Source organism: Argiope bruennichi, chromosome 1 (genome assembly GCF_947563725.1).
Source record: "Argiope bruennichi chromosome 1, qqArgBrue1.1, whole genome shotgun sequence".
NCBI lineage: Eukaryota > Metazoa > Arthropoda > Arachnida > Araneae > Araneidae > Argiope > Argiope bruennichi.
In genome coordinates this window covers 122,390,850-122,416,179 of record NC_079151.1, presented here as the reverse complement: position 1 = coordinate 122,416,179, position 25,330 = coordinate 122,390,850, and the positions used below count along the sequence as shown (strand labels likewise).

Genomic DNA, 25,330 nt, shown 5'->3' with positions numbered 1-25,330 from the left:
ATATTTTTGACTAGATTTATTTCTACTAGTTCAGATAATTTGTCAATTATTATTCATTATTTTTTTGAAAAAAAAAAGCTATTAATTTATGAATTTGTTTACCTTTCAGGATATTCATTCGCTTAATTGCAGAAAAAAATATATGGAAATCTATAGAGAATTTATTTAATTTCTTGCACTATAAATTAATAGGCAAAAACATGTTTAGCGACATGCATAACATGTCATTTCAGCCGAAGAAGTTAAAACATCACTACTAATTGCAATGATAGTTAGTTACTGAAAGCTAGTTTTAAAATTTATTTTCTATGATGCCATGTAACATTAATAATTTTAAAAAAAATTATTCTAGAAATGATTGTTTGAGCATGAAATTAGCTGCTATTGACCAACAAGTTTATTTGATTTATTGCCTCTGACATGAAAGGCATAGTTTTTAGGTCAAACACATGAATCTGCTGTTATTTAAAATGATAAGCAAGGTTGACTTTCATTAGAGATCAATAATTATGTGTATATTTCTATTTTTGGGGGAGGGGACATGTTTCAACTCTTCTACATAATTTTGTCTTTATGAATTTTTAACTCCTATAGATGACTCATCCTTTTTGGAATCCGTAGAAGACTGTAAAGGGCACCCAAGATACTTAAGCATGTCTAAGTTATTTTTTTAATAAATTAACTATACTTTATTGTAGATTTTTATATAAAAACTGTAGAAGAAGAGCAGCTGCCAATCTAGGGGCTACAGAACGATGGTCAAGAAACGAAATCAGAGAAGTTGACTGAATGTTGAAAGTGATTTGAGTTTGAAATTCGTCGAGTTTAAATCTTAGATATTGACTCTCTTATGGGAAATAGGGTCAAAATAAATCTAAATAAAATAAAAGTGACATTTTTGAATGCGCTTCGTAAGCATTAAAATATAACAACAGCCACCAGTTTATATATATATATATATATATATATATATATATATTGGTAGTATATGTTAGCTTAATTGAAGTTTTGTAATTCTTCAGTTTCTTTAGTATGACATTCGGACTTCCAAAAATAAGTTCAATATCCTATCTAGATCGTCCGTATATCAAGAATAACGCAACCTATGAATAGAACTCATTTATTGAATTGCCTTTATCATCAAATGAATTGTTTTCGTGTGTTTTGGATGAAGACACCATTAAGTTGCGTGATCGTACAGCTTATAAAAAAAAAACCACGAAAAAAGATACAACTCGCAACTGAAGCCGACTTCCGTAATAAAAGATCTTCAAGAAATCGATAAGCACCATCTGTGACGTGTTCTCCGCAATAAAATTGAATGATCCCAGAGAACTGAGAAATAGCAGATCATTGCTGATGTAGCAGCTGCTCTCGTCATTTCAGTTTTTATTTTTTCGCACTGGACATGCTTTACGATGACAATGAAAATAATTTAGTTGAAAAGAAACTGGAAATCAATTAATCTTTAAAATAAGTAATTCTATCTCGTCCCTTTATTTATTTACTAGCCACTTTTGATGACCAGCTGGTTTGCTAAGAAATTAATTGTACTTAACTAAACCTCTTATGCAAGGCTTAAATGTTCATTATTCACGAAGCACAAAATTGCTATTAACCCATTAACCAGTTTGTCCGTACATCATGCATACATTAATTTATAGCATTTTTACATTTTTGAAAGATTAATTAAGCCATTTTTAAATGTCATAATTCAACACTAAAAATACTTTACTAATTAAAAATTAATGTATTCTGCGTAATAACTGCATTTAATTATTAATTTAATTCTCTAATGCATGACTTAACTATTCATTATTTACTCACCCGATTAATCGTGTGACATAATATTGCAACAAACATTAACCCATTAACGGGTTTATCCTTGCGCCAAGCATACATCGATTTATCGATTTTTAAACATCAATCAAACCATTCGTAAATGTCATAATTCAATACAAAAATTACTTTACTAATTAAAAATTCAAGTGTTCTATGTAATAATTGTACTTAATTATTACACAGAATACATGGAAAATATTTCAAGTATTCTATAAATCCTTATTTGAATCATAACGACAAAAAATTTCAAAAATATAAGGTGTCATCTAATTAGATAGTACAGAAAATAAACCAGTTAAAGTGTGTTAAATAATCCTAACAACTGTTCTGTTTATTGAACGTATGCATCTCTCAGTCACATGTCATCACCCAGCTATTAAAAATACAGCATTTCATCTGTTTTTTAATTGTTGCAGTAATGTAATTTCACCAGCCGCCTTTGGAGTTAGTTTGTATTTTATCGGTCACAACAAATCCTGTCGATACTGCCTCTTTCAGTGGTGGCGGGGTGGTCGACTGTACATAAGAGGAAGGAGTCGGTTTGTTCGTTTTGATTGATGATTGGTAACATTTTCCAACTAAATTTTTTATTTACCTTGCAGTTAATATCTACCTGTAAAATATTTTTAAACTTCAAATTTTACAACGCATTATTTTAGAAACCTTACACGAAGATGCTACGTATCTTCCCAAACTAATTTAATTTCACCTAAAAATGTGAACTTTAATTTGAAACGTGAAAGATTAAATACTTAATGCAATAAAATTTCTAATTAAAATATTTAAAAGTGAAAGCATTTAAAAAATGCTCACCATTCCTTATTTGTAAAGTTAAACTTTAATCATAACATTTGAAAAAATTAAAAGCATAATTTAACGGAAACCGACTAATTATTGGAAAAGCGAGCCATATTTTCATACATTCAACCTCAAAATTGGGGGGAATCCACGATGAAATATTTGTAGCAATAATGAAAACGATTTGAGTTTCTTTACAACAGTGAAATATATTATTGTAAAGTATTTTTCAAAAAATTATTCTAAAATAGAAAAAATAACGCGGGAAAAAAAGTCATCTTTGAAAAGATAATTTTTGAATTTTAAGTTGATGTAAAAATCATTTTTAATATTCCGTAACATTTAAAAAGGTCATTGTGAAGAAATGCTAAAATTTCACTTCATTTTTAATTAATTAAAAATCCCCCAGAGATATACATTCTCGCCTTCCAAAATACGTTAATGAAATATTTAGTAAACTTTAGATCAAACGGTCCATCCTAGAACGCCAACACATTCACATTCTCCTCTATCCAACATAAAAACTGATATTATTGAAAATATTTTTTTTAATTTTAAAATAATATAAAAACCATTTTTTTTGTGCTGTAATAATTTTGGAAAAAACGTCAGTATTTCAACTAATTTTTATTTAATTAAAATTTCAAAAAAAAAAAATCTTTCAGAAGTAATCCATCTCCAAATTATACAAACGCGTCAAATTTTGTAGTTCGTATTCAAACGGCGTGGTTTGTACAGTGCCACCACACATACGATCATCTTTATTATTAATAGAAATACATATTAGACTTCTATATAATGTGATTAAAAATTCATGGGTATGCATAAAAAGAAATGGCATCGTACCAGAAAATTGACTGAACAGGAATCTACTGAAAATACATATCGGTATTATACGGCAGAACTTTTAATCTTGCTGGGCTGTATTAAAAATAATTTGATTTCGCCTTTGTGTACATGAAAACAGAACATTGTTTTATTTACAGGAATGGATATTTTCCAAAATCAATGAACACAAAACTTCTCGAGGAAATTAATGCTTTTTTTTTACAATATGATGCAGCAGATGAATCAGTGACTGGGTTTCAGTTGAATCAACTTTCCGAATAGAATCTAAAAGAAAAATGAAATTGTTTTCAACGTAAGATAGAAAATAAAAATACATAAATTTGCACTATGATGTATTTGTATATAATTATAACAAATTTATACTATGGCATTTCAAAAGAAATATGCAGATATATTAATGAAAATGTAACTTACGAATTCATTAAGAAAAAAATTACTTGAATAATAAATTATATAAGGATATTAAAGTCCGTTTTACAACTAACAAAACAAACTAAAAAGACACAAGGTGAGGACATAAAATTTACAACTGACAAAACCCGCCTTAAACCACAACGATATCTATAAAAGTCTAATGAAAAATGCTTGATGGATTTAATAATAAAAATTAAAACAGGGCAATAAAAAAAATCAATGCATGACAGTATTCAGATACGTATTTTTTTTTTTTTTTTTTTTTTTTTTGTTCCCTTAGCATATTGCTTTTAACCTGCATTCGACGTATGTATACATTAATCCAACTCTAGATTACTAGAAATCTGGTTTGGTTTGGTTATATTAACGTCCCGTTTGAAGCAACACTAGGGCTATTTTGGAACGGACCTCGTCATTTTGAACCGCGGTCAGATGACGAGGACGACACCTGAGCTGGCACCCCTCTCGCCACACCACACCACACCAGCGGGAGGACGTTTGGTCGGGACGGATTTAACATGCAACAAACCTCCTTACACGACGGTTTTTCGATGGAATAGGGTCACGAACCTGAAACCCTCCGGTTCCGAAGCCGAGACCTTACCACCAGGCCACCGCGGCTATACTAGAAATCTGGAATTTCGATCTATAACTCACATAACAGATTTAATAAAAAGTAGTTCGTTGCGTTTTGAATGATCATGTTCACGGAACAGAGAGAAAGAAATAATTCCAACGGATACAATTAGGTCTGAAACTTGGCGATTCATCAAAGTCCCGAGTAGATCCCCCCCCCCACCTTTCAGATGCTACGTATACGAATAAAAGAAAAAAAATCATACAGTAATTGAAAATAATAACTTATCCATTCATTAAATTCCAAATTATCAGACATAAAAGCCGCGCTTTTTACATCTCTTTCATAAGTTCTGTTCATTGTATACATGGACCTTTTCAATGGAATCAAGTTCCATGTCATCATAGCGCTATTAAAAACGTACAGTTCATTTATCTTCTAACATTCGTTGCACTGTAACTTTTTTTATTTGTCTTGTAAATTACACAGTTATTAAACAAAATCCCTCCTGTTTTAACTTACAGCGATGGAAGAAATTCAATTTAATGAAACAATGAAACCAGTAGGAATTTTACGTTAAGAATTGTTGAAAATTATATATATATAGCCCATATTAACTTCATTCTAAAATGTTCTCTTATTTCGTGGTCCAATTCCCACTTTTTTTTTTATTTAATTAATTCTACAAACGCTCCAGAAAACTGATATCTTAAGCATTTTCTCATGCTCTGAGCGAAAGGATAATAATCCCTAATGCTTACAACATTATTTAATGATACCTAAGATTCCTTTATCTTCGTCGACACGTGCAAAAGAAATCCGTATCAGATTCGCTTAGTAAAAATCACTGAAGGGAAAAATGTCGGCCACTTTGCTCTTATATCGTGATGTAAACACGTCAAGTTATTACCGCTTCTTCCTTGTCTTCTATATCTATCCATCTACACTTGCCGGCGTCCTGGCATAGGGGTTGCACGTCTTCCCCGTGATTTGGGCGTCCTGGGTTCGAGTCCCGGTTCGGACATGGTTGTTCTTCATCTGTGAGATGTGCGAATGTGCTCCCCTGTAAAAAGGGGTTGTGCAAGCGAATGTGATGCGTGAGTAGTTAAGACGTACTCTTAGCCCTAGTTGGCGCTATTAAACAAGAGACGCTCCCTTGGCTTAAAATTGCTGCCTTCGACAGCTAGCTTGTCCATGGCAAGTACCATTATAAACAACAACAACACTTATAATAAAGCTCAATGTGTGTGTGTTGGTGCTCTACAGGCCAGACCGTTTGACCTACAGTTACCAAATTTGGTACATGTATACCTTGGAGGTCAGGAATGTGCACCTGGGGTCCCTTTTTTTTTAAATTTTTATTATTAATTAAAACTAACTTTCCCGGCAAAAAAAAAAAAAAAAATCTTCATTTCCCCACCGCCAAATGAGTAATTCTTCAGTTTTTTCCTCCACGCTAATGAAGCTAGGCTTAACATTTTTCGATCGATTATTTCAAATGATTCTGTTTATTTTCTTAATGTTTCATGCATTTAAAACTGAACATTGTTAATTAAATTATATGTTCATGATGAATCTGAACACTGTAAAATTAATCAAGCTTTCAGATTCATTCTGAAGTACTTTTGAATTAAAATAAAACAGAATAAAGGAAATTAAAAATTTCTAATCTGCATAGCATTACTCCAACTGGCGTAGAAAAACTCACGCATTTGCGTTACCATAATGGGCGGTGAAAATTCAAGCATGCGCATTGTGTTCTGATTGTTGACAAATATTTTCAATGGATGCGGACTTGATTTAAATTATTTTTAGGTTAGTTGTATTTAAATACTCATCGACTCTGTTTTTAGTACTCATATTTAAAAAAAATGCTTCGTTTCAGTAAAAAATGTTCTTATATCAATTGCAATTTAACCATTTCCACTTTAATTTAAAGCATAATTTCTACGAGGGGTAACAGAAAATTAGAGAGATACATATCACGCTATGACTGAAGGCCTTTATAATATTATGGGTGAATTATATGACTATCAAAATGTGAAGTTTTAAAATATTTTGATGAAGAAGCTATTAAAATAGGAATTACATAAAATATTTAATAATTAAAATTTTAACGAGCATTCAGATTGGCGAACCGGCTGGTAGTACATAATATGCCCGACTCCCTTGATGAAGTAAATCAGAGTTCAGTTTTTTCTTTCCGAGCGCGCGCGCACGCACGCACGCACGCACGCACACACACACACACACACGCACGCACGCACGCACGCACGCACGCACACACACGCACGCACGCACGCACGCACGCACACACACACACATATATATATATATATTCGTGACGTCGTTTTATTTCATTTTGAAGAAGCAGGCATATGTACAAGCGATGAGCACACAGAACGAGACACAGAAAGGAATATGAGGAAAAAGCTCTTGGACATTTTATCCCTGGTCTTATATAACCAGAGAAATTGATAGAGAAAATATTTCTTTACAGTGCTAATATACCATTAAGATTTCGATAGGGATTTTCGTTACACGCGTGGACAAGGTAGGGGAAACACAGGGAGATTTTAAAAAAGAATTTGCCTGATCAGTGGTATTTTATCTCTTCACGCGCAGTGTGGGAAAGTTAGATTTTAGCTGATTCAACAATTTAACAAAGCTTCTCTTGAATTAATTAAGTAGAGACAGTGGAATTGGATCACGAAATAAGAGAATATTTTAGAATGAAGTTACTATGGGCTAAATTAAGATAAAATCTTGAAAATTAATTAAATTGAAATTAGAGTTAATATATATATATATATATATATATATATATATATATATATATATATATATATATATATATATATATATATATATATATATATATATATATATATATATATATATATATATATAAAATCTCAAAAACTAACTCACGCAACTATTAAACAGATATTATTAATAATAATTTATTTTTTTTAATTTTGTGAAATTTATTTATTTGCAGTAATTTTTTCAGAAGCTTTGCCAGGGAACGCCAAATTTAGTTTAATTTTTAATTAATTAATATTCCAAAAAAATCGTTTCAAAATGAACATTTTCAATCTATCTACTTATCAACACACACACACATATGCACGCAAGCACACACCACATATATATATATATATATATCTTCATTATTAGTATTGTATACTTTGTTAAGTATTATTCAATGGTGCTTTAATATCTTATTTTAACTTAGACTTCAAAGAAACAACATGTCTTTACTTAATCTAAATATACTACTACCTCAGAAGTAGGGTTAAAAAAGAATCTTATCAACTCATACCTTATTCATTACTGTGAGTTTCGCATTAGTTGAGAAAAAGAATGCTCACAACAGAAAGGATAAAAATAACGGAGAAGTGTACGAAACTAAAATATGACGCGAACACGGCACAGTTCTCTGAAATTCAATCTGAGTGCTGCCACACAAACAAAGAAGAAAATCGATCTAGATTGAAACAATGGAAATACACCGCTAATTAACCACAACCGGCAGAAGTTCCCGAACCATTTTCGTCATTAGCGCTAATGGAGATGGAATATTCATTCAATACTATTAAAATATAAGCGAAGCAAAAAAAACCGAAATATAAGTTTTCAGTTATCCGATTGCCGAACCTTTGCCGGAGCAACTGATACTAGATATTGAATTTTCATATCACTTGAAAGCCTTTGAAATACTCCCCACTTCCCCTTAAAACATTTTCTGGGGGAGGGGGTAAAGCGTAATTACTTGCAGCGGAGAGTTTTCGAAAGTAAATCAATTATAATACCAGAGTTATAAATCGGGAAAAAGAAGAGGCATTCCAGACTACGAAATGCTATATTGAGCGCAAACAAAAGCTACTAGCTTTTATCGGATTTGTTGATTTACAGCGACATGTAACAATGAATTGCATACAGAAGACATCAAGACTTAGTGCATCGCTTTCTTTGCATATATACAATTAAGCCCCCCTCCCCTAAGCATACGCCAGAATTTCGGAGAATTTCAAAAAGATGTAAACAGCACCATTACTTTATATTAATGGGAATTTTAATATTAACCACAAGAAGGGAAAGGTAATACTTTGAAGTAGGTGGTTCGAATACAGAGGAAACTGTATTGGTATATAAGTTTCTTTGAAGTCAGTAGTTGACTTTCAAGTACAAGTTTGATTATATTACAGAAAATTTATTCCAAAATTACCATATTTCTTCATGAATAACAGAAGTGAAATATTCATTAATGACAAGAAAGCTTATTAATTTATTAATGAAAGACCAAGACTGGTCAAACTTTCTAAATTTTACTCCGAAATGTTCTAGACTAATAATTTATTTAAATTGTTTATAGACAAGATGTTATTTATACTTATGATAAAGATTAATGTTTTGAGTGTTTTGTCGTGATTTGGCATTCGACAAGCTAGACCATTTGATTCTAATTAGAATGTTAGTTATTTTATAATTGGGCGAAATTTTGGCGTTTTACTGCAATATCTTAAAAAATATATTACAGCATCATTTTAAAATTCAAGCAATTATTTCTTCAGCTATTTTGAAAGCATATATACACATATTTTCAGTTTTTAATAAATTTTTACTTTTTTGTACACGTAACATAGTATTCGAATTTGAGTAAAAATTCGAATTTGAGATTTTGAAGAATCTCCACGTTTTAGACCTCGCTGTGTTCGGAAAAAAATTTATAGAATATCCGTCTGTTTGTCTGTGATAAAGATAACTCAAAAACGCTTTGAGCTAAACAAATGAAATTTGGTATACGGTTTTTTAGACTAAATTTGTAGATTTCTATCAAATTTTGAGCCAAATCTATTCAGAGAAAAACCGTCTGTCCAAATATAAGTTAACACGATCATTACAAAACGAAGAGAGCTAGATAAATGAAATTAGAAGCACAGATTCACAAATATAAATTGATTCACAGAATTAACATTTATAGTGTAAGACACCTAACAAATTTTGTGCCAAATCCAACAAGGGATTGGTTAATCTGTACTTTCAGAAACATTTAAAACGCGATAATCCAAAAATGCACTGACTTATATATATCAGATATGATATGAAATTTGGTGACTACAAGTACAGTTTTGTGTAAATTTTTATTTTAATCGGTTGAGAAAAATGCGTCTAAGTTCGAATTTTCGGATACTATAAACCGCATGCCAGGGATGAATCGCCAAAAAACGTGCCGAGGATGGCACAATAGATTCAGTAAAATTGTTAAATTCACGCCAAATTTATTTATTTCGTAACTACTGTACGCCCATGCAATGTAAGGCATTCTCTGGCAAGACAAATTTATTAGGGTCTATGCGAAATTTTTTTGGAGAGACCACTTCTGCCGGTTAAAATATATTTTAATAATATTTAATGTATAAAATAATTTTTCACACAAAATAAAAAATAAAATTTAACCAGCATGAACGCGTTATATTTGCATAAAAGAATTTGCTTTTATTAACATATTGCTATCACGCTGATAAAAGCTCAGATTAAAAAGATTGAGCTCATTTTCACTGCAAAGTAAACACCGAAAAGGCATATTTTTAGCACGGGCATCTATGTTCTTGTTGTTGTCGTGTCTATGCATACAGTGCTAGTGCAAAAGATTAGAGTCCTCCAAAAGCCTTGGTGACAAGATCTGCAAGTTCTGGAGCCCGATGGCTATAGAGGATTTCGATTGGGCGTGCTCGAAGTTGAAAGAGGGAACCGATAATGGCCTGGCAGTCAAAAACATGATCCGGAGTTAGTTGCGAATAGGGACAGTACTTGCAGACGGGATAGGATTTTATATTGGTTCGTGAGATCTCCATGCCTTTGAAATGTCCAGTACGTAGCCTAGCTATTGTAGAGGAAAGGTTTCTTGGGCAGTTTATATCGGGGATTGTTGCCTTGCTAAGATGCTGGTTGTAGATCCTTCGCCTGGCGGCAGCATTCGCATCTGCACAGGTGACTACTCGAGGTTGGTTTTCGTCGCGTGCTTCCTTCGCAAGGGCATCTGCACATTCGTTTCCCTCAATTCCAACATGAGCTGGAATCCACTGGAGAGTGCAAGGTATATTTAGTAAATGGAGAAGGATATTAATTTCTTGCGTTATTGTTGTTTTACCGTTATGTATGGCTTCGATTGCTGATTTTGAGTTTGAGAAAATCACAATTTCTTTTATTGAGTCGTTTATAGAATGAGAGCGAAAATGGGTAAGAGCCTCTTTAATAGCGATTAATTCACTTGTGAAGTTTGAAGCAATTTGGCTAGTGGGTATTCTGAGTTTGACCTTATATCCTGAGGGGTAAATGATGTAGAAACCAGCCCCACCACTGTTACAGTTAATATCAGAGGAACCATCTGTGTAGACTATAGCGCTGTTTTCACTGGAAAGTGAACGAAAACATCTATGTAATAAAGTAAATATGAAACATACAGGAAGCTTAGAAGTGGAAGATTAGATATTCAACTTGTTCAAATTTCCATCCTGGAATAGGAGCTCATTGGTGTGAGAGGAAGGGTGTGTGTTGAGAGGATAGGCTTGCAGTGTATTTTAACGAGACGTTTATGGAGCGGGTTGAGTAACTCTGCAACTGGCTAGCTTAAGCCATATTACCATGGTCGGTGATTTGACTAGCTCACGGTCGTATCTGAGAATTGCGGCCATTCGAAATGCGATCAGTGGTGCGTATATGGCGTACATATACGGCTACCATTTTATAAAGAAACGCTTACGAAAATTTCACAAGAAAAAAGAACAGAGTGGAATGTCAATACGCTATAGGCAAGGCGTTGAGTGAGCATGCATGAATGACCGTTTAACGTTGCAAATGGCTAGCTTAAACCATGTTTCCACGGTCAATAATTTGAACGAGCCAAAGGTGACTCGATGTCCATGGACAAGGAAGTATAGCGCATTTATGGATATATCTTTCGCATTACAAGCAATGGGAACAAGGTTTTAAATGCTAACTTTTTGGGATTGGGTCTTGAGCCCTTGACTCACCATATTTGAAGCAAAGACTACACCAAATGATTCGATCCACCCAGAGAAACGAGAAGATCGTCAAACTGGATACTTTAAACGATATCTCGAAGAATCTGATATAAAATAATTACATCAAACTGCTGATTATTCGCGAAATCGGGTTGCATGACAACAGTAAATAAAATAATTCAGCAGATATTCTACTAAAATGCAGAAAAAAAAACTCATAAAAATGAAAATGCTTTTGAAAAATTTGTATCTAAAACAAGGGTGCTTGCTACACGCACAATTGTGACTCAACAAACAATTGATTTCTGTATTACAAATCTTTGATTTAAATTTTTCACAAAAAAAAAAGAAAGTAATTCATTCCTTTCTACTGAAAACTGAACTGAATAAATCAAGATCAGTAACAACAATGTTACAGAAACGAAAATTTGAGTCATATGCTGACAGCAACAAAGAATATTTTACACGCATAACTAGAACACAGCCAATTCCATTTTCAAAAGAGAATCATGGATATATGAAGATAATAATAATAAAAAAACACATTTCAACATTCACAGATTTGAATTTTTGTATATCTGAATAATAAAATCTACATTTCAATAGTCCCAAATATCCATTTCTAAATTTCATTCGCATTCCACTGAACTTATTTCTTAAACAGGACGGAGGCAGAAGCTATTGAAATTCAGCACAAACATTGAGATAGAAGATCAATTTTCAGGGGAAAAAAAGGATTTATATTAAAGGATATATTATAGGGTATATATTAGCCAACGTTCTCTTTTCTAAGAAATTCTACTACAAAGAAGAAATAATCTTTTGTTTAACTTCGGCGGTGTCTGAATCCAAAATATCTAACACTTATCTGTTGTCTAGATACATTGTCAACCCTTAAGCAAGAAAGCGAACCTATTGTAGATAACATCTAGGCGAAACACACATTTTTCTTCGCACACAAAGAAAGCTTTATTATGTGCATCTATTTCTTGGAAAAATCAGATTGATTTTCTCGAAACCGAGCGAAAAATTTTCATTTGAATAGTTTCAATCCGAGATATCTTACCGAATTTTTAAATATTTTAGCGATGCATTTTCTCGCCAAGAAAACAATTTGCAAAATTGTTTCCACTTTAATATATTTCCCTCGAACTGTTATTATTTCGCCCGCTGTATTAAGAAAAGACATAATAAAAGGTTTGGTGGTAAAACATTTATGGAAATTCGCATAGGAGTTGATGAATTTTAACGGATCGGTTTTACCAGTAATGACAAAAAAAAAAAAAAAAAAAAAAATTTACAGAGGTAAAAAAAAAAAAAAAAAAAGTTATATATATTGAAAGAATTGCTATTATTTTAGAAATCTAAAGATACAACGGCTTAATTTCCATTCACAATTTCAGCTCGTAAATATTTTTTCCGAATATTTTTACCTGTTCAAATATTAGAGTAAAAAAAAAAAAAAAAAAAAAAAAAAGAATGAGAATGTTAATGTCGCTAAAATATCGTCTGCATTGGAATTCGCTCTCGACAAGAGAGATGTAAATTATTTGTTAAGTAATGCAATTTCATAAACTAAAGCAAGACTCTGTGAGATAAGAACAGCTGTTTAGCAAATTCATTTAAATTGATTGCATGTTTGTAAAGAGACATTTTGTATCCGATTTTTCACTTTTAAAATTCTGAAATTTTGCATTAATGTGTAGTCTCAATGACAACATACCAATTTAATACTTTCTGTCGGTCTATCAATTAACTGATCCCTTTAATTAAATTCTTATTTCACACAATTAGATACTGATAAAGATTTTATATGTATAATAATGATTGACAAATTAAAGCCTTAAAAGTATAAAAATATACTTCACTTTTTATTATAAATAATAGATATGATTTTAAAATCATTTCTGTTAAAATTATTTTATATTAGCTACCTTTGGCGACTAATTAGTTGGCTTGCTGAGATTAATAGCAACTAAAAATTTCAATTAACTATTTTGTATAGCTTTGTCTTAATGGTGGCTTTGTGACAAAATATTTTTAACTTCTAATTTTGATAGTTTCCCAGATTTTCCATCTAAATCTTTCTATATCCAATTATATTACAGAAAAGATGTCCTATATTTAAAAATCCTGTAAAAAATGAATCTGAAGTTAAACCTTAATTATAACGAAATTTTAATTTTTTTAAAACCTGGTTTTTAAAGAAAACAATTCAACATGGAAAAAATAAGTCTAATCTTCATTTCTTGATCATCAACAATGGAAAAAAATGCCTGTGTAGAATATTAATAGCAATAACAAAAACGATTTGAGTTTCATTTCAACAAAGAAATATATTGTAAAATATAAATAATTTTTATGAAGTCATATTTTCAGTAGTTACAACGGAAAAATCCTAAAATTCAGCTTCATTTTTAACTAATTAACATTTTAAATTAATCACTCCAAGATTCACATTCTCAAACTAAAATTCATATATGTCATCTTTAGTGGCTCTGATATGATTAGTAGAGTTATCAATACAGACACAGACGAATAAACATTTATCTTTATTATAATTACCATCTTAAACTAGTTATCTTTATTATAGTTATATTTATCCTTATATAAGTTAATCAGGTTATAAAAAATTCAGAAAATAGAAGGAAAGGGCATTTCCTTTTTTTTTTTTTATAGCGCTATGACCTTACGTAACTGATCTCCAATAGAAAGGTTCATTTACATAATAACCGGAACATAAACGATACAATTAAAATAACACAGCTTTAATGTATGCCAATCTGTCGGAAACATAGGCATGAAGTTATATTAAACTATTTATTCGAAATTAAATTCAATCTTTACTATCGGTGAACCAACTAGTCGAGAGAGGCGATTAGCGTCTAATAAAGCCATGCGAGAATTATTTATCATTCCAGTGCACGACGAAATGCCTCTAATATCAACTTGATTTGTTGATTTAAAAATGACTTACGTCCAATTTTATAAACAGGTGAAAGAAGAAAAGAAGCCGACGTCCTGGCCTAGGGATAGCGCGTCTTCCCCGTAATCTAGGCGTCCCGGGTTCGAGTTCGGGCATGGTTGTTCTCTTCCTTGTGTTCTCTCTGTGAGGTGCGTGAATGAACCCCCCTGTAAAAAGGGGTTGTGCAAGCGAGTGTGTGTGTGCTATCTTCATTTGAGCTAGAAGTCAGACTTCTGCCCTCGGGTGCTCAGGGGTCTTTACCCTCAGAAGCTACTGCGCAATATTTGGCTTAAATAGTCACATGACAAAAAGAAGAAGAAGAAGAAAAGAAAGCAAAAGTCAACTTTAAAAGAATCAACTTTTTAACTTCTTAAGAAAGCAAAATCGGCTTTGAAATAAGATTGGGCTCAAAAGGATTAGTCTTGTATATCTTTTATTATTCTCTATGTTCATTTTATAATATTACTCAAATCCCATTGAGTTTATTTTAGTAGGGTGTATGTCAACAACGCCATTACATCGATAGATAGATTATTAAATAAGATAAACCATTACCTACTCTATTTTTCATGTTTTATTCAGTTAACACTAAAATGTCCCACATTAAAGTCTTCAAAATTATGACAAACCTACGTGCATTCGTATTAAAATTACATATGAATAATTAAATATGCATGCGTCTTATTATATCAGTTAATAAAAGTAACTTGAAAAGCTGGGTGAAGGCGTGTCAAAACGGTAGCCTAAGCCAAGTAGCAGCAAATATTTTTAAAATTTAATATCCTTGAGCTATTTATACTTTTTACTTTCTCGCATAAAAAGTATAGAGAAATTACTGTATTCGCCAAAAAAATCGAACTTCATATTTTGACAAACCTTTATGTTTCAGACCTACCTCGGTTCGAAAAACACATTTTTCGAATTTTGTTTGCGACAAAGATAACTGAAAAAGCTTTCAATTCGACGAATGAAATTTGGCATAGCACTTAACACAAAGTTTGTAGATTTTTATCAAACTGTGAACGAAATCCATTCAGAAGAAACTTATCTGTCCAACTGTCCGAATATAACCATAAAACGAGGACAGCTAGACAGATAAAATTCAGTAAACAGATTTAATATCTATAGTATGGATACCTCTCAAATGTTGAACCAAATCTAACAACGGGTACAATGGCCGTCGATCTGCACTTACAGAAACAAACAAACCAAAAAAAAATGATAATTAGTATGGGATTTTGTGACTACAAGTGCAGTTTCGTGTCAAATCTTTGTTTCGGCCGGTTGAGAAAAACGTATCTGAAATACAAATTCGATTGTTGGATGCTATTAAAGCATGCCAGGGAATAATCGCCAAAGTATATACGACGGCTTCAGAAAAAAAGCTAACTTCACGCCCAAAAATCAATCTTTCGTAGCTATTGTTCTGCCAATTCTGCGCAAGGTATTCGCGATCTGAACTAAGGTTCAAATTTTATACGGGGTGAAGGAGATAGTATTTTTATTAGAGAATGTGCGAGAAAGTTTAGGCATCTGGTTTTATTTTCTAGTATGCTAAGTATATAAAGTGAAAAATTTTTTAACAACAACAACAACAAAAAAAAACAAAAAAAAAAAAAAAGATCTCGAGATTTGATCTAATTCCCACGTTTTAGATCACCCTGAGTCCCAAAAAACGCAGTTTTGAAATTATGCCCGACTGTGAACACGATAAATCAAAAATACTTTCAGCTAAACGGATGAAATTTGGCACATGGTCTTTACACTAAATTTATAGACATCTATCAAATTTTGAATTAAATCCACTCAGAAGAATGTGTTCATTCCGTCTGTCCGAGTACAAATGAATACGATAACCAAAAAACATAAAGTCGCTAGATGGGTACAATTTGATAAACAAATTCAGCATCTAAAAAATAAACCTACATTAAATTTGGAATCAAATCCGTCAAGGGGTTGGCGGTCTTCCGATCTATATTTTTGCATGCATTTAAGCGTGATAATTCAAAACTGCAAAGCCTGAAATAAATAACATTTGGTATGTGATCTTGTGACAATACTTGTAGTTCTATGTCAAATTTTGGTTTCCATTGTTCGGAAAAATGGCGGCCAAAATACTTATTTTATTTTCTGGTACTTGTGCATTAACCGCACGCCAGCGATAAATCACCCCAAAAAAATCGGCAAAGATAATACGCTAAATTAACATCAAAGATCAGTCCTTCTTAACTATTGTTCACCAATGCCACTCAATTAATTAATGCACAAATACCGATTTTCTTAACTACACTATGGAGCAGACAACTCTAAAGAGTGGAACTCTGAAAATAAAAATTTAAGCACTCTTTTAATTCACTGTCTTGTCCAAGGTCGTAAATTTCATGAGAAGCAATGGGTGAAAATATTTTAATTATAGAATATGCGAGACTGTTTCAGAAAGACCATTCCCGTTTATTTCCTCTTAAAATTGATTCGGATAATTTGAATTTTAAGAGTACTAGCTATCCTTGATGACAATCTTTTTTTTTTTCATTGAATAACAGTGGTGTTTACTGATTTAACAATAGTTATAATTATTTTATATTTGATATCTGGTATAGGAAGCTTTATCGGCCATCATGGTTTGTCAGCAAAGTAATTTTAAATTTCAAACTGTCAAAAACAATTTACTCGTACTATTTTAGAAGTCTGCTTTGTCCGTCAAACCCACGCGTTTCTTTAAAGGTGTCAACTTATCTGGCATCATAATTCACAATTTTATGTAGAAAAGTATTAAAAAAATAATCCCAAGGGTGGAAATTAAATATCACTCACCGTTTATTGACTTTTATTTCAGTACTGTCGAAAGAATGCATTTTATTTAATTTGCCCAATATTCAGCAATTTATTCTGCTTTTGTGAACTGCATTTTTAATCATTTAATCATTTTTTTTATGAATATGTCCTGTGTAAAACATTCTTCTTCTGTTCATTTTTGTCATCCAGTTCTAAAGTCCAAAGCTATTTCTTTGTTTTCAGTTCTATTTTTATGCACTTTTATTTAAATTCACTAGTTTTATGCTAATAAAAATGGAGTCTCGCCTGCAAGAAATCGGAATTTATAAGTAGGATAGCTTTTGTTCCAAAACAGGAATTCATAATTTTTAAATATTACCAATCACTTTTAAGACATATTGAATTTTTAAGCAAGTAATTAAGTAAGTGCATTGGATTTCTTTAGAGACAAACAGCACAAGTTCTTTTCTGAAAAGTTTATAGTAAATATATATTTAAAAAAATTAGATTAAATTTTAAAAAATCCAATTTTTAGAAAATTAACATAGTTTTAAAAATGGCTTCCAAGCAGGGATTCTTTATGAATACTTTTTATAGCATTAAAAGAACAAAACACTCTTCACTGTCGTAAATTTTGAAATATCGTCTGCTTGAATAAAATAAAATAAAATGAGACTGAAGAATAAATTCAGTATTTTGAAATAATAGCAATTTCATTTCACCAAGGATGATAACAATATAGCGAAAGTATTGTTTATTTAATAATCCATTGCCTGTTTCGTTTGGAAAATTTTTCTCCAGAAAAGGATGATAAAAAAAGTTAAGTTTCTAAAGTTCTCTTTTAAGCGCTCCCCCCCCTTATTCTTTTCCGATATTAGTTTTCAGTTTCTATTTTCCATAATTGGAGAATTCATTTTAATTTAAAAGCTGCGTCATATTTCAGAATGCTGTGTTAAAAAATAAACACTTCGTCCATTATCTTGCATTCTCAAACATATTTTGTTAAGTCAAAAACCAACAGGCGCATACGCAATAGTGCGGAAGATTTCTGCGTCTGAAAACAGATAGTAAATCATGCGATTTTTCTCAAATGTTATTACTGTTCGCTTCAGTATCCCCGGATTATCACTTATAGATGATTCTAGCTCGCTAAGGGATGCGACAAGGAAGGATGAGCGCATTTCCGAAATGCATCGTCATTCTTTAACTTAATTATATGTTTAACGGAGCGCCTAGCCCCTAGGGTTGGGGCTTAATCTCCGGTAGATAACAAACTTTCAGAGAGCCTGGCTTTCCATATTTGGCGTGATCATCTTCCAATGCCAATGATATGGGGATTTTTTGAGGCTCCTAGGCTCGTTCGCAAAAAAGTCCGATGCACTGGCTTAAATAGTATTAGCAGGAGATGAGGTGGGAGGTGCTTGATGAAGCTAAGGTTTCTATTGGCTGTCAGGATGTGTAGGGAGGTGCAACATGGATTGGGAAAACGCTGCCGAGCAATTTAATAAGGATATGAAAAAATTAAGATAAAATAAAATGGAAAAACTAAAAATTGGGGGGGGGGGGCTAAATCAGAATATTACGGCGTCTTTTAATACGAATATTAGGAGTATATTTAGGAATATCGAGAACTGCTTTATTATCATGAGTGTCAATATTTTTAAAGAATTTTTCTGCAATTTTTTTAATAAATTTTTTAAGTGGTGGGTAGTTAAGTGCTTTATACATGTTAGTGTTTGGCATATACCAATGGCAGTTAAGGAATCTTCTAATAAGGTTATTTTGTTGAATTTCTATAATTCTTAGGTTTGATTTAGCAGCGTATCCCCAAACCGGACATGCGTAAGTTAAAACTGGACGCAGATAGGCGGTGTAAATAAGTATTTTGTTGTCCCTATTCATTTTGGAGTTTCGAGAAATTAAGAGATAAAATGTCATTCTTTAACTTTGATTTCTGCCTCATTAAGTACTTTCTGGTTCAAGCTTCTTTTTTTTTTCCCCTTCTTTCTTTTCCCTTACTTGTATATGTGAGTGCCGTGCTGTTTCTGATTGCACTATTTGAAAGGTGATTTTGCACATAGCTAGCTATAATCCATCCAGTAAGCCCACATATGCGCAGAAACTGTACAGTAGCAAGTATTTGTTCCGTGGAGACAAGATCTTACTACTGTCCGCTCTTTCAGCGCAGGCGTGACTTACTGGAATCTTATAAATGGCTGAGTGTAAACCCACCTTAATTCAAAATTGCGTATTAATTGCTTATAAGGCTGATTTAAGAGAGAAAAAAGCTTTCAAAAGTGGCACGAAGAATATTTTATATAATATCATTAAATGTAATTGAGATTATCTACCGTTTTTAATCTCAAAATGTTATTAAAAAATTCAATAGCAAATAAATAAATGTTTTAGCATAAAAATTTTTTATTATTTTGTAAAAAAAAGTGACTTCCCAAGTTTTAAGAGCAAAAATCTTTCACCCCCCCCCCTTCATCATAATTTAATATTTAGTTCTCGTACAGTAAATAAAAATTGCTATAAAGTGTTTTATTGCGAATTAATATCTTTTTCCCAAAATATATGAGTTATCGCTGTTTTCACGTCTCCTAAGTCCGCGCATAACCCAAATTCCTCTTACTGTTAAATGTGAACATCTCCTTCTTTCATCTTTCCTTTTATTCCTATTTTGACTAAATAAACTCATATAAGCGCATGCGCAAAAGCGTGGAAGGTTTCAGAATCCTAAAATGGACAGTATATACAAATTTCTCATCGCTTACCTATTATGAGAATGAGCTCCGTTTTACAAGAGGCCAAGCTTTTCTTTTTCTCTCTGCTTCTTCTTCACGATATCGATATTCCGATCTCTCCACGTGCTCTTCCTCAGTTTGATAGGGCGACTTCCCACGTACCTGCCTGCAAGAAAAAAATGCAATATAAATGACGATAAATCACACAGGTGTTCCCCATAAATAAATGCCAAATTATATCGTTTCGGCATTCTATATATAAATTTCTCATTGCTTCATTCTAATAAATCAGTTGAATCTATATGAATTAACCGACTTTGGCGACCAGCTTATTCAGATGATTTATTGACATTTTGGGATTTTAATCTATTAACATGGAATGCATTTAGTTGTTGTTTCTTATGGCACTTGCCATGGACAAGCCCGCTGTTACGAAGACAGCGATTTTAAGTCGGTGGGGAAGCGTCTCTTGTTTTTATGGTAGCGCCATCTAGGGCCAAGAGAACGACTTAGCTACACAGACGTCACAACCCTTTTTATGGAGCGGACTTCATTCACTCATCCACAGATCGCAATTTAGACCTGAATCAGAGAACGATCACCCCTGAACAGTAACCTCAGTGGTATTACTCTCGACATGGAGGACTTTGTGACCAAGACAGATTTATACGCGCGTCAGCCACCAAGCACGCGGGAATCTTCGACCGGCGGGGCTCGAACTCGCAACCTAAGGGACGCGAATCCAACGCTCTACCAACCAGGCTATCCCGGCCTATGCATTTAGTTATTATCCGGAGAAAGCAATTATTTTTAATTTAACAATAACAAAATTACACGAATTGAATGTTCTGATGGATGAGTTTGAATTTCAACGCAACATTGAAAATATTTTTACAGATTATGTATCAAATTACAATTTTTAAAAAAATTATTGAAACGAAGAAATGAATTGTACGGAAATGAAACTGATAAGATTTAAAGGGTCATATTTTGAGCTATAAAATAAAGCAAAAATAATTTTTGCAGGACAATAGTTTTGGAAAATATGAGCAATGATTCCTTCAGACAAGTCATAGCGATTACCTATCTTGTGATGGTAAACCTGCTCATAGCCACGACTCAAACCTGACATTCGGTCCATCTATCTAAGGGGTCATCTAATTAGATAAATGATTCGGTACAATTAGATAATACGTGTAAGTCACAGGTGAGTTAACGTGTTAAGCCTATTTGCATGTTCGATTAAAACCTCTGTTTAAGTAACCATTTCTATCATTTTGATTTTTTTCCGCATCTTCTTTTTTCTGATTGAATTTCCGACTGACTTTCTTCCCAGCATTTTTTATAATATTTTATAGCTTCATTAATTTGTTAAACAAAGCGTTAAATAAAGTGCAGCAGCAAAAAATTTCAATAAAAAAGGTTCGTGTACAACATTTGTTTACATTTACACTGTTGCCATTTGAAATAAGTAACAACAGCGATTTCTGAGCCATATATATATATATATATATATATATATACAAAGCAAAATAGTCGTCAAATAATTTAAATCTACGCCAAAAAAAACGTCGCCAAGACTTAACGCGACAAATTTTGGAGACGTTTTTTGTGGGAACAGGTTTCAATTATTTGGTCACTTTTCTCTCGCGCCCGGCTAATCGAAAAGTAACTAAGAAAATTTAGTAATTTTAATCGAAAATATTTCCGCCAATGTCACAGATATCTCTATGAAAACTTTTTCCTATGCTTTTATTACGGTATGCGCACATTTTTCTAATTGGACTTTTTGGGTGATCTTTATTTTTTGAGTATTTTTTTGTAATTTCCTTATTTTACTACAAGGGGCGCTGCAACCTGTCTCAATAAAGTCAGTTTAGTCACTTTATTATAAGAATACAGGGTGTCTCAAAAACCTTGACCACGGCTTTTATAACTTAAATATTGATCGTAGACATATACTGTAAATTACAAAGTCGTAAAAAAAGGTTCAAAATGTCATGAAATCGATTAAAATTTTCAGGGAATTAAACTTCAAAAAATACAAAATTTAAATTTTTATACGGACTCTGTACAAAAAATTCCCAGTGAATAAAATGTGCCCCATCCTCTAATAAGGTCATGTACAAAATGTCAGAATTTTATCATGAAAACTCACAAACATATGTTAAAACAAAGTTGGAGAAGGATCAATTACAAATTAAAATGCAAATGTTTGCAGCTTCAGTGCAGATGACGCGAAGCAGGAATGCATCATAAGAAAATAAAATATGCTTCATATCTTTAGTTTTAAACACAAATTTTAAAATCTATGTTTCCTGAAAAATACTTTAAAATTTTATATCATGAATTACAGAATCTAACTTAAAACTAGCACAGTTAGTGAACTTGTAAAAAATCTTATGTAATCTTTCATTAAAGTAATCTTTCCTTTAAGTTATTATTTCTACACATTTTTAATACTTTTGAACCAATAGTAAAATTATTATTTAATTATTCAATCATTACTTTCTTTGTTAATTTGTGTACAACCCCTAAAACACGAACATCCGACATGATTTTTTTTCTCTTTGTGAATTCATATCCAGGCATCGAAAAGTGATTTAAGTCAGCATTTATGTAGCTTCATATCTTTGAGACTCTTTCTGATAAAATGCTGAAATTTCGTACATGACCTTTTTAGAGAATGCGGCCCATTTTACTCATTGGGAATTTTTTTGTACGGGGTTCGTATAAAAATTTAAATTTTGTATTTTATGAAGTTTAATCCCCTGAAAACTTTAATTGACTTCATAGCAATTTGCACCTTTTTCTTACGCAATTTTGTAATTTACAGTATATGTCTACGATCAATATTTCAGGAATAAAAGCCGGGTCAAGGTTTTTGAGACACACTGCATGTTTCTTTTTGGTTTTACGAAACGCCATTTTAAATTTAAAGGTCCTTTCATTACAAAAGAGTTCATCGAAATATTGAAAAATGTGTTCTCTGGCATCCCTTCCCCCGAACTTGAATGCACTTTTCAAATATATTTTTTTTAAACTTTCATTGTTGCTTAAATTTCATTTGGCCGTTGCTTAACTCGGATAAAATACTATGTACAAATAATAAATAAAAATAGCGGGGAATACATTTTTCATTTTTTGAACGAACCCTTTTTCAAGTGTCACGGATCGTTTATAACTTTAATAGGAAATATCTCCATTAGTTTTACAAACAAGTCCATGAAACTTTTTCCTCGCTTTCATTATGTCATAACGTACATTTTTCTAACTGGACTTTTTGGCTGATGTTCTGTATTATTTAAATTATTTTTTGTAACTTATTTCACCACTAAAAGCGCTATAACCTATTTCAATAAATTTAGCATAGTCACTTTACCATAACTACACAACTTATAGCTTATTTCCCTGTCTATACGAGATATCGTTTTGAATTTAAAGGGCTTAAAATCAGCCCTTTAATTCAAAATTGACTTTACCAATCAGCCTATATATATATATATATATATATATATATATATATATATATATATATATATATATATATATAATCTTCATTCGCAGGGTCTTTCTTCTTTAACTTTATTCCAGAATCCCTGCGAACTTAACTAGTAATCTCCCTGTACATGAGTCCTTTTTCACAAAAACAAGGCTAGGGAATATTACATTGTCAGTTTTAGTTTTGCTTTTTTTAGAAAAACTTTCATTGATTTTCCTCTAACTTTTCCTTCGACTTATTGATCTGGGACTGAACTAACACAGGTCAATATTACAGTAGCAATTTTATAGGTCGGACCAACATTAAACAATTGGTAAACAACAATTTTCAAGGTTCCCGTAGCTACAAGACGTACAAAAAGTGATTTTTTTTTTTTAAATCTAAAAAGAGTTTAATGCAGTATGTTTAATCATTTTTTTTAAAAAAAGAAACAAAATGAAGACATATTTTTTCTTCAACAATATAAAAAATAACAGAAAATACTTGACAAAACAGAGAAAGAGAACAAATTTAACGACATATTTCAAAAAGAGAAGGGGGGGGGGGGCTGTTCAAAAACACAATTGAAAATGGCAAAATCCATGAAGAATTCACATAAAAATGAGGATTTTTTTTTTCCCTGCATTAGTTTAATTTTCTTGCATTAAGCGTCTTCTTTAAATGTTTGTTTTGTACTTAAAACTCCACTTCAAGATTGAGCTATTGTAGGCGGGGAATAAAATCCAATATAAGAGCAAACAAAGTTTAATAATTGATTTAATTAACTAGATAAAATTTAATTAAAAAAATAAAAATTATTGTTTTATAAGATTTTAACTTTTTTTCATTTATATCGTTTGCTTAAAAAAAGCGACAAGCGAATATTTTTCACAAAATTTAAGTCAAACAGAGTCTCTTTTGCTTATGCTAATATTTCAGGCAATTAGAATTCAACTGAAATCGTTTTCCTTAAAGAAATTAAAAATGATATTTTGATTTTTTTAAAAAACATTACATTTAATTAAGGTACGAGATTATGCTCGAGGTAAATTTTTTGAAATACGTTCGGAAGTAGTTATTTTTTTTTTTAAATATTTGTATAAAAAGGATTGAAAAAACATCTATGAATCCAAAATATACCAGTTAAATGGCATTTTTTTTTTTTTTTTTTTTTTTTTTTTTTGCTAAAAAGGGGACATAAAGCAAAAATCTTCTAATTTAGAGGTTTATCAAATGATTTGCTTAAAGTTTTGCAGATAGATTAAAAAATGTATTATCTAGTTTCTGAACGAAAAAATGTATTATCTAGTTTCTGAATGAAAAAATAAACTGTATTTCAATTCATTCTTTAAATATTGGGGTTCGAGTGATAAATTTCGTATTTTTTTTCGCATTATATTAAAACAATTATATTTCTAAATGAATAGATTACTTATTATCTAGTTCAAGAACTGCAGAACATATTAAAAAACTATTATACCAAATTTGAACAAAAAAGCATGCTTTAGATTTTAATTCATAATGTTCAAAATTCAACCAAAGATTAGAATTTAAAAAAATATCACCTAAAGATGAAAAATAGCATTAAAATATATCTAAATGAGATGTTAATCTTTTTAAAAAAGAGACTTAAAAACAAAATTCTAACGATTTCATAAAGAAACCTGTTCAAACATTAAAAATATTAAATTTTAAAAAAATTCATAATTTCGCGCGCGCAAAAAAAAAAAAAAAAAAAAAAAAAAACCGACTTTTTAACGTATTTATCGATCTTAAAAAAGTAACAAACTATCAAAACTGAACCGATATACCTCAAAAACAAATATCGGCAACGTTTACACAGTTTCATAT

General features: G+C 31.6%; 1 protein-coding gene across 1 annotated transcript in view; it reads right to left on the bottom strand.

The window, feature by feature from the left end:
• Positions 1–3,310: 3,310 nt before the first annotated feature.
• The window catches only part of LOC129965683 (RNA-binding protein 42-like), a 47,852-nt gene continuing 25,832 nt past the window's right edge, over positions 3,311–25,330 (bottom strand). Inside the window, exons 5-6 of the mRNA XM_056079790.1 lie at positions 20,029–20,164; positions 3,311–3,753 (exon numbers count right to left, since the gene is read on the bottom strand). Coding sequence (XP_055935765.1) covers positions 20,052–20,164 — 113 coding nt within the window. The 3' untranslated portion in view covers positions 3,311–3,753; positions 20,029–20,051. The remainder of the gene's footprint in view (positions 3,754–20,028; positions 20,165–25,330) is intronic.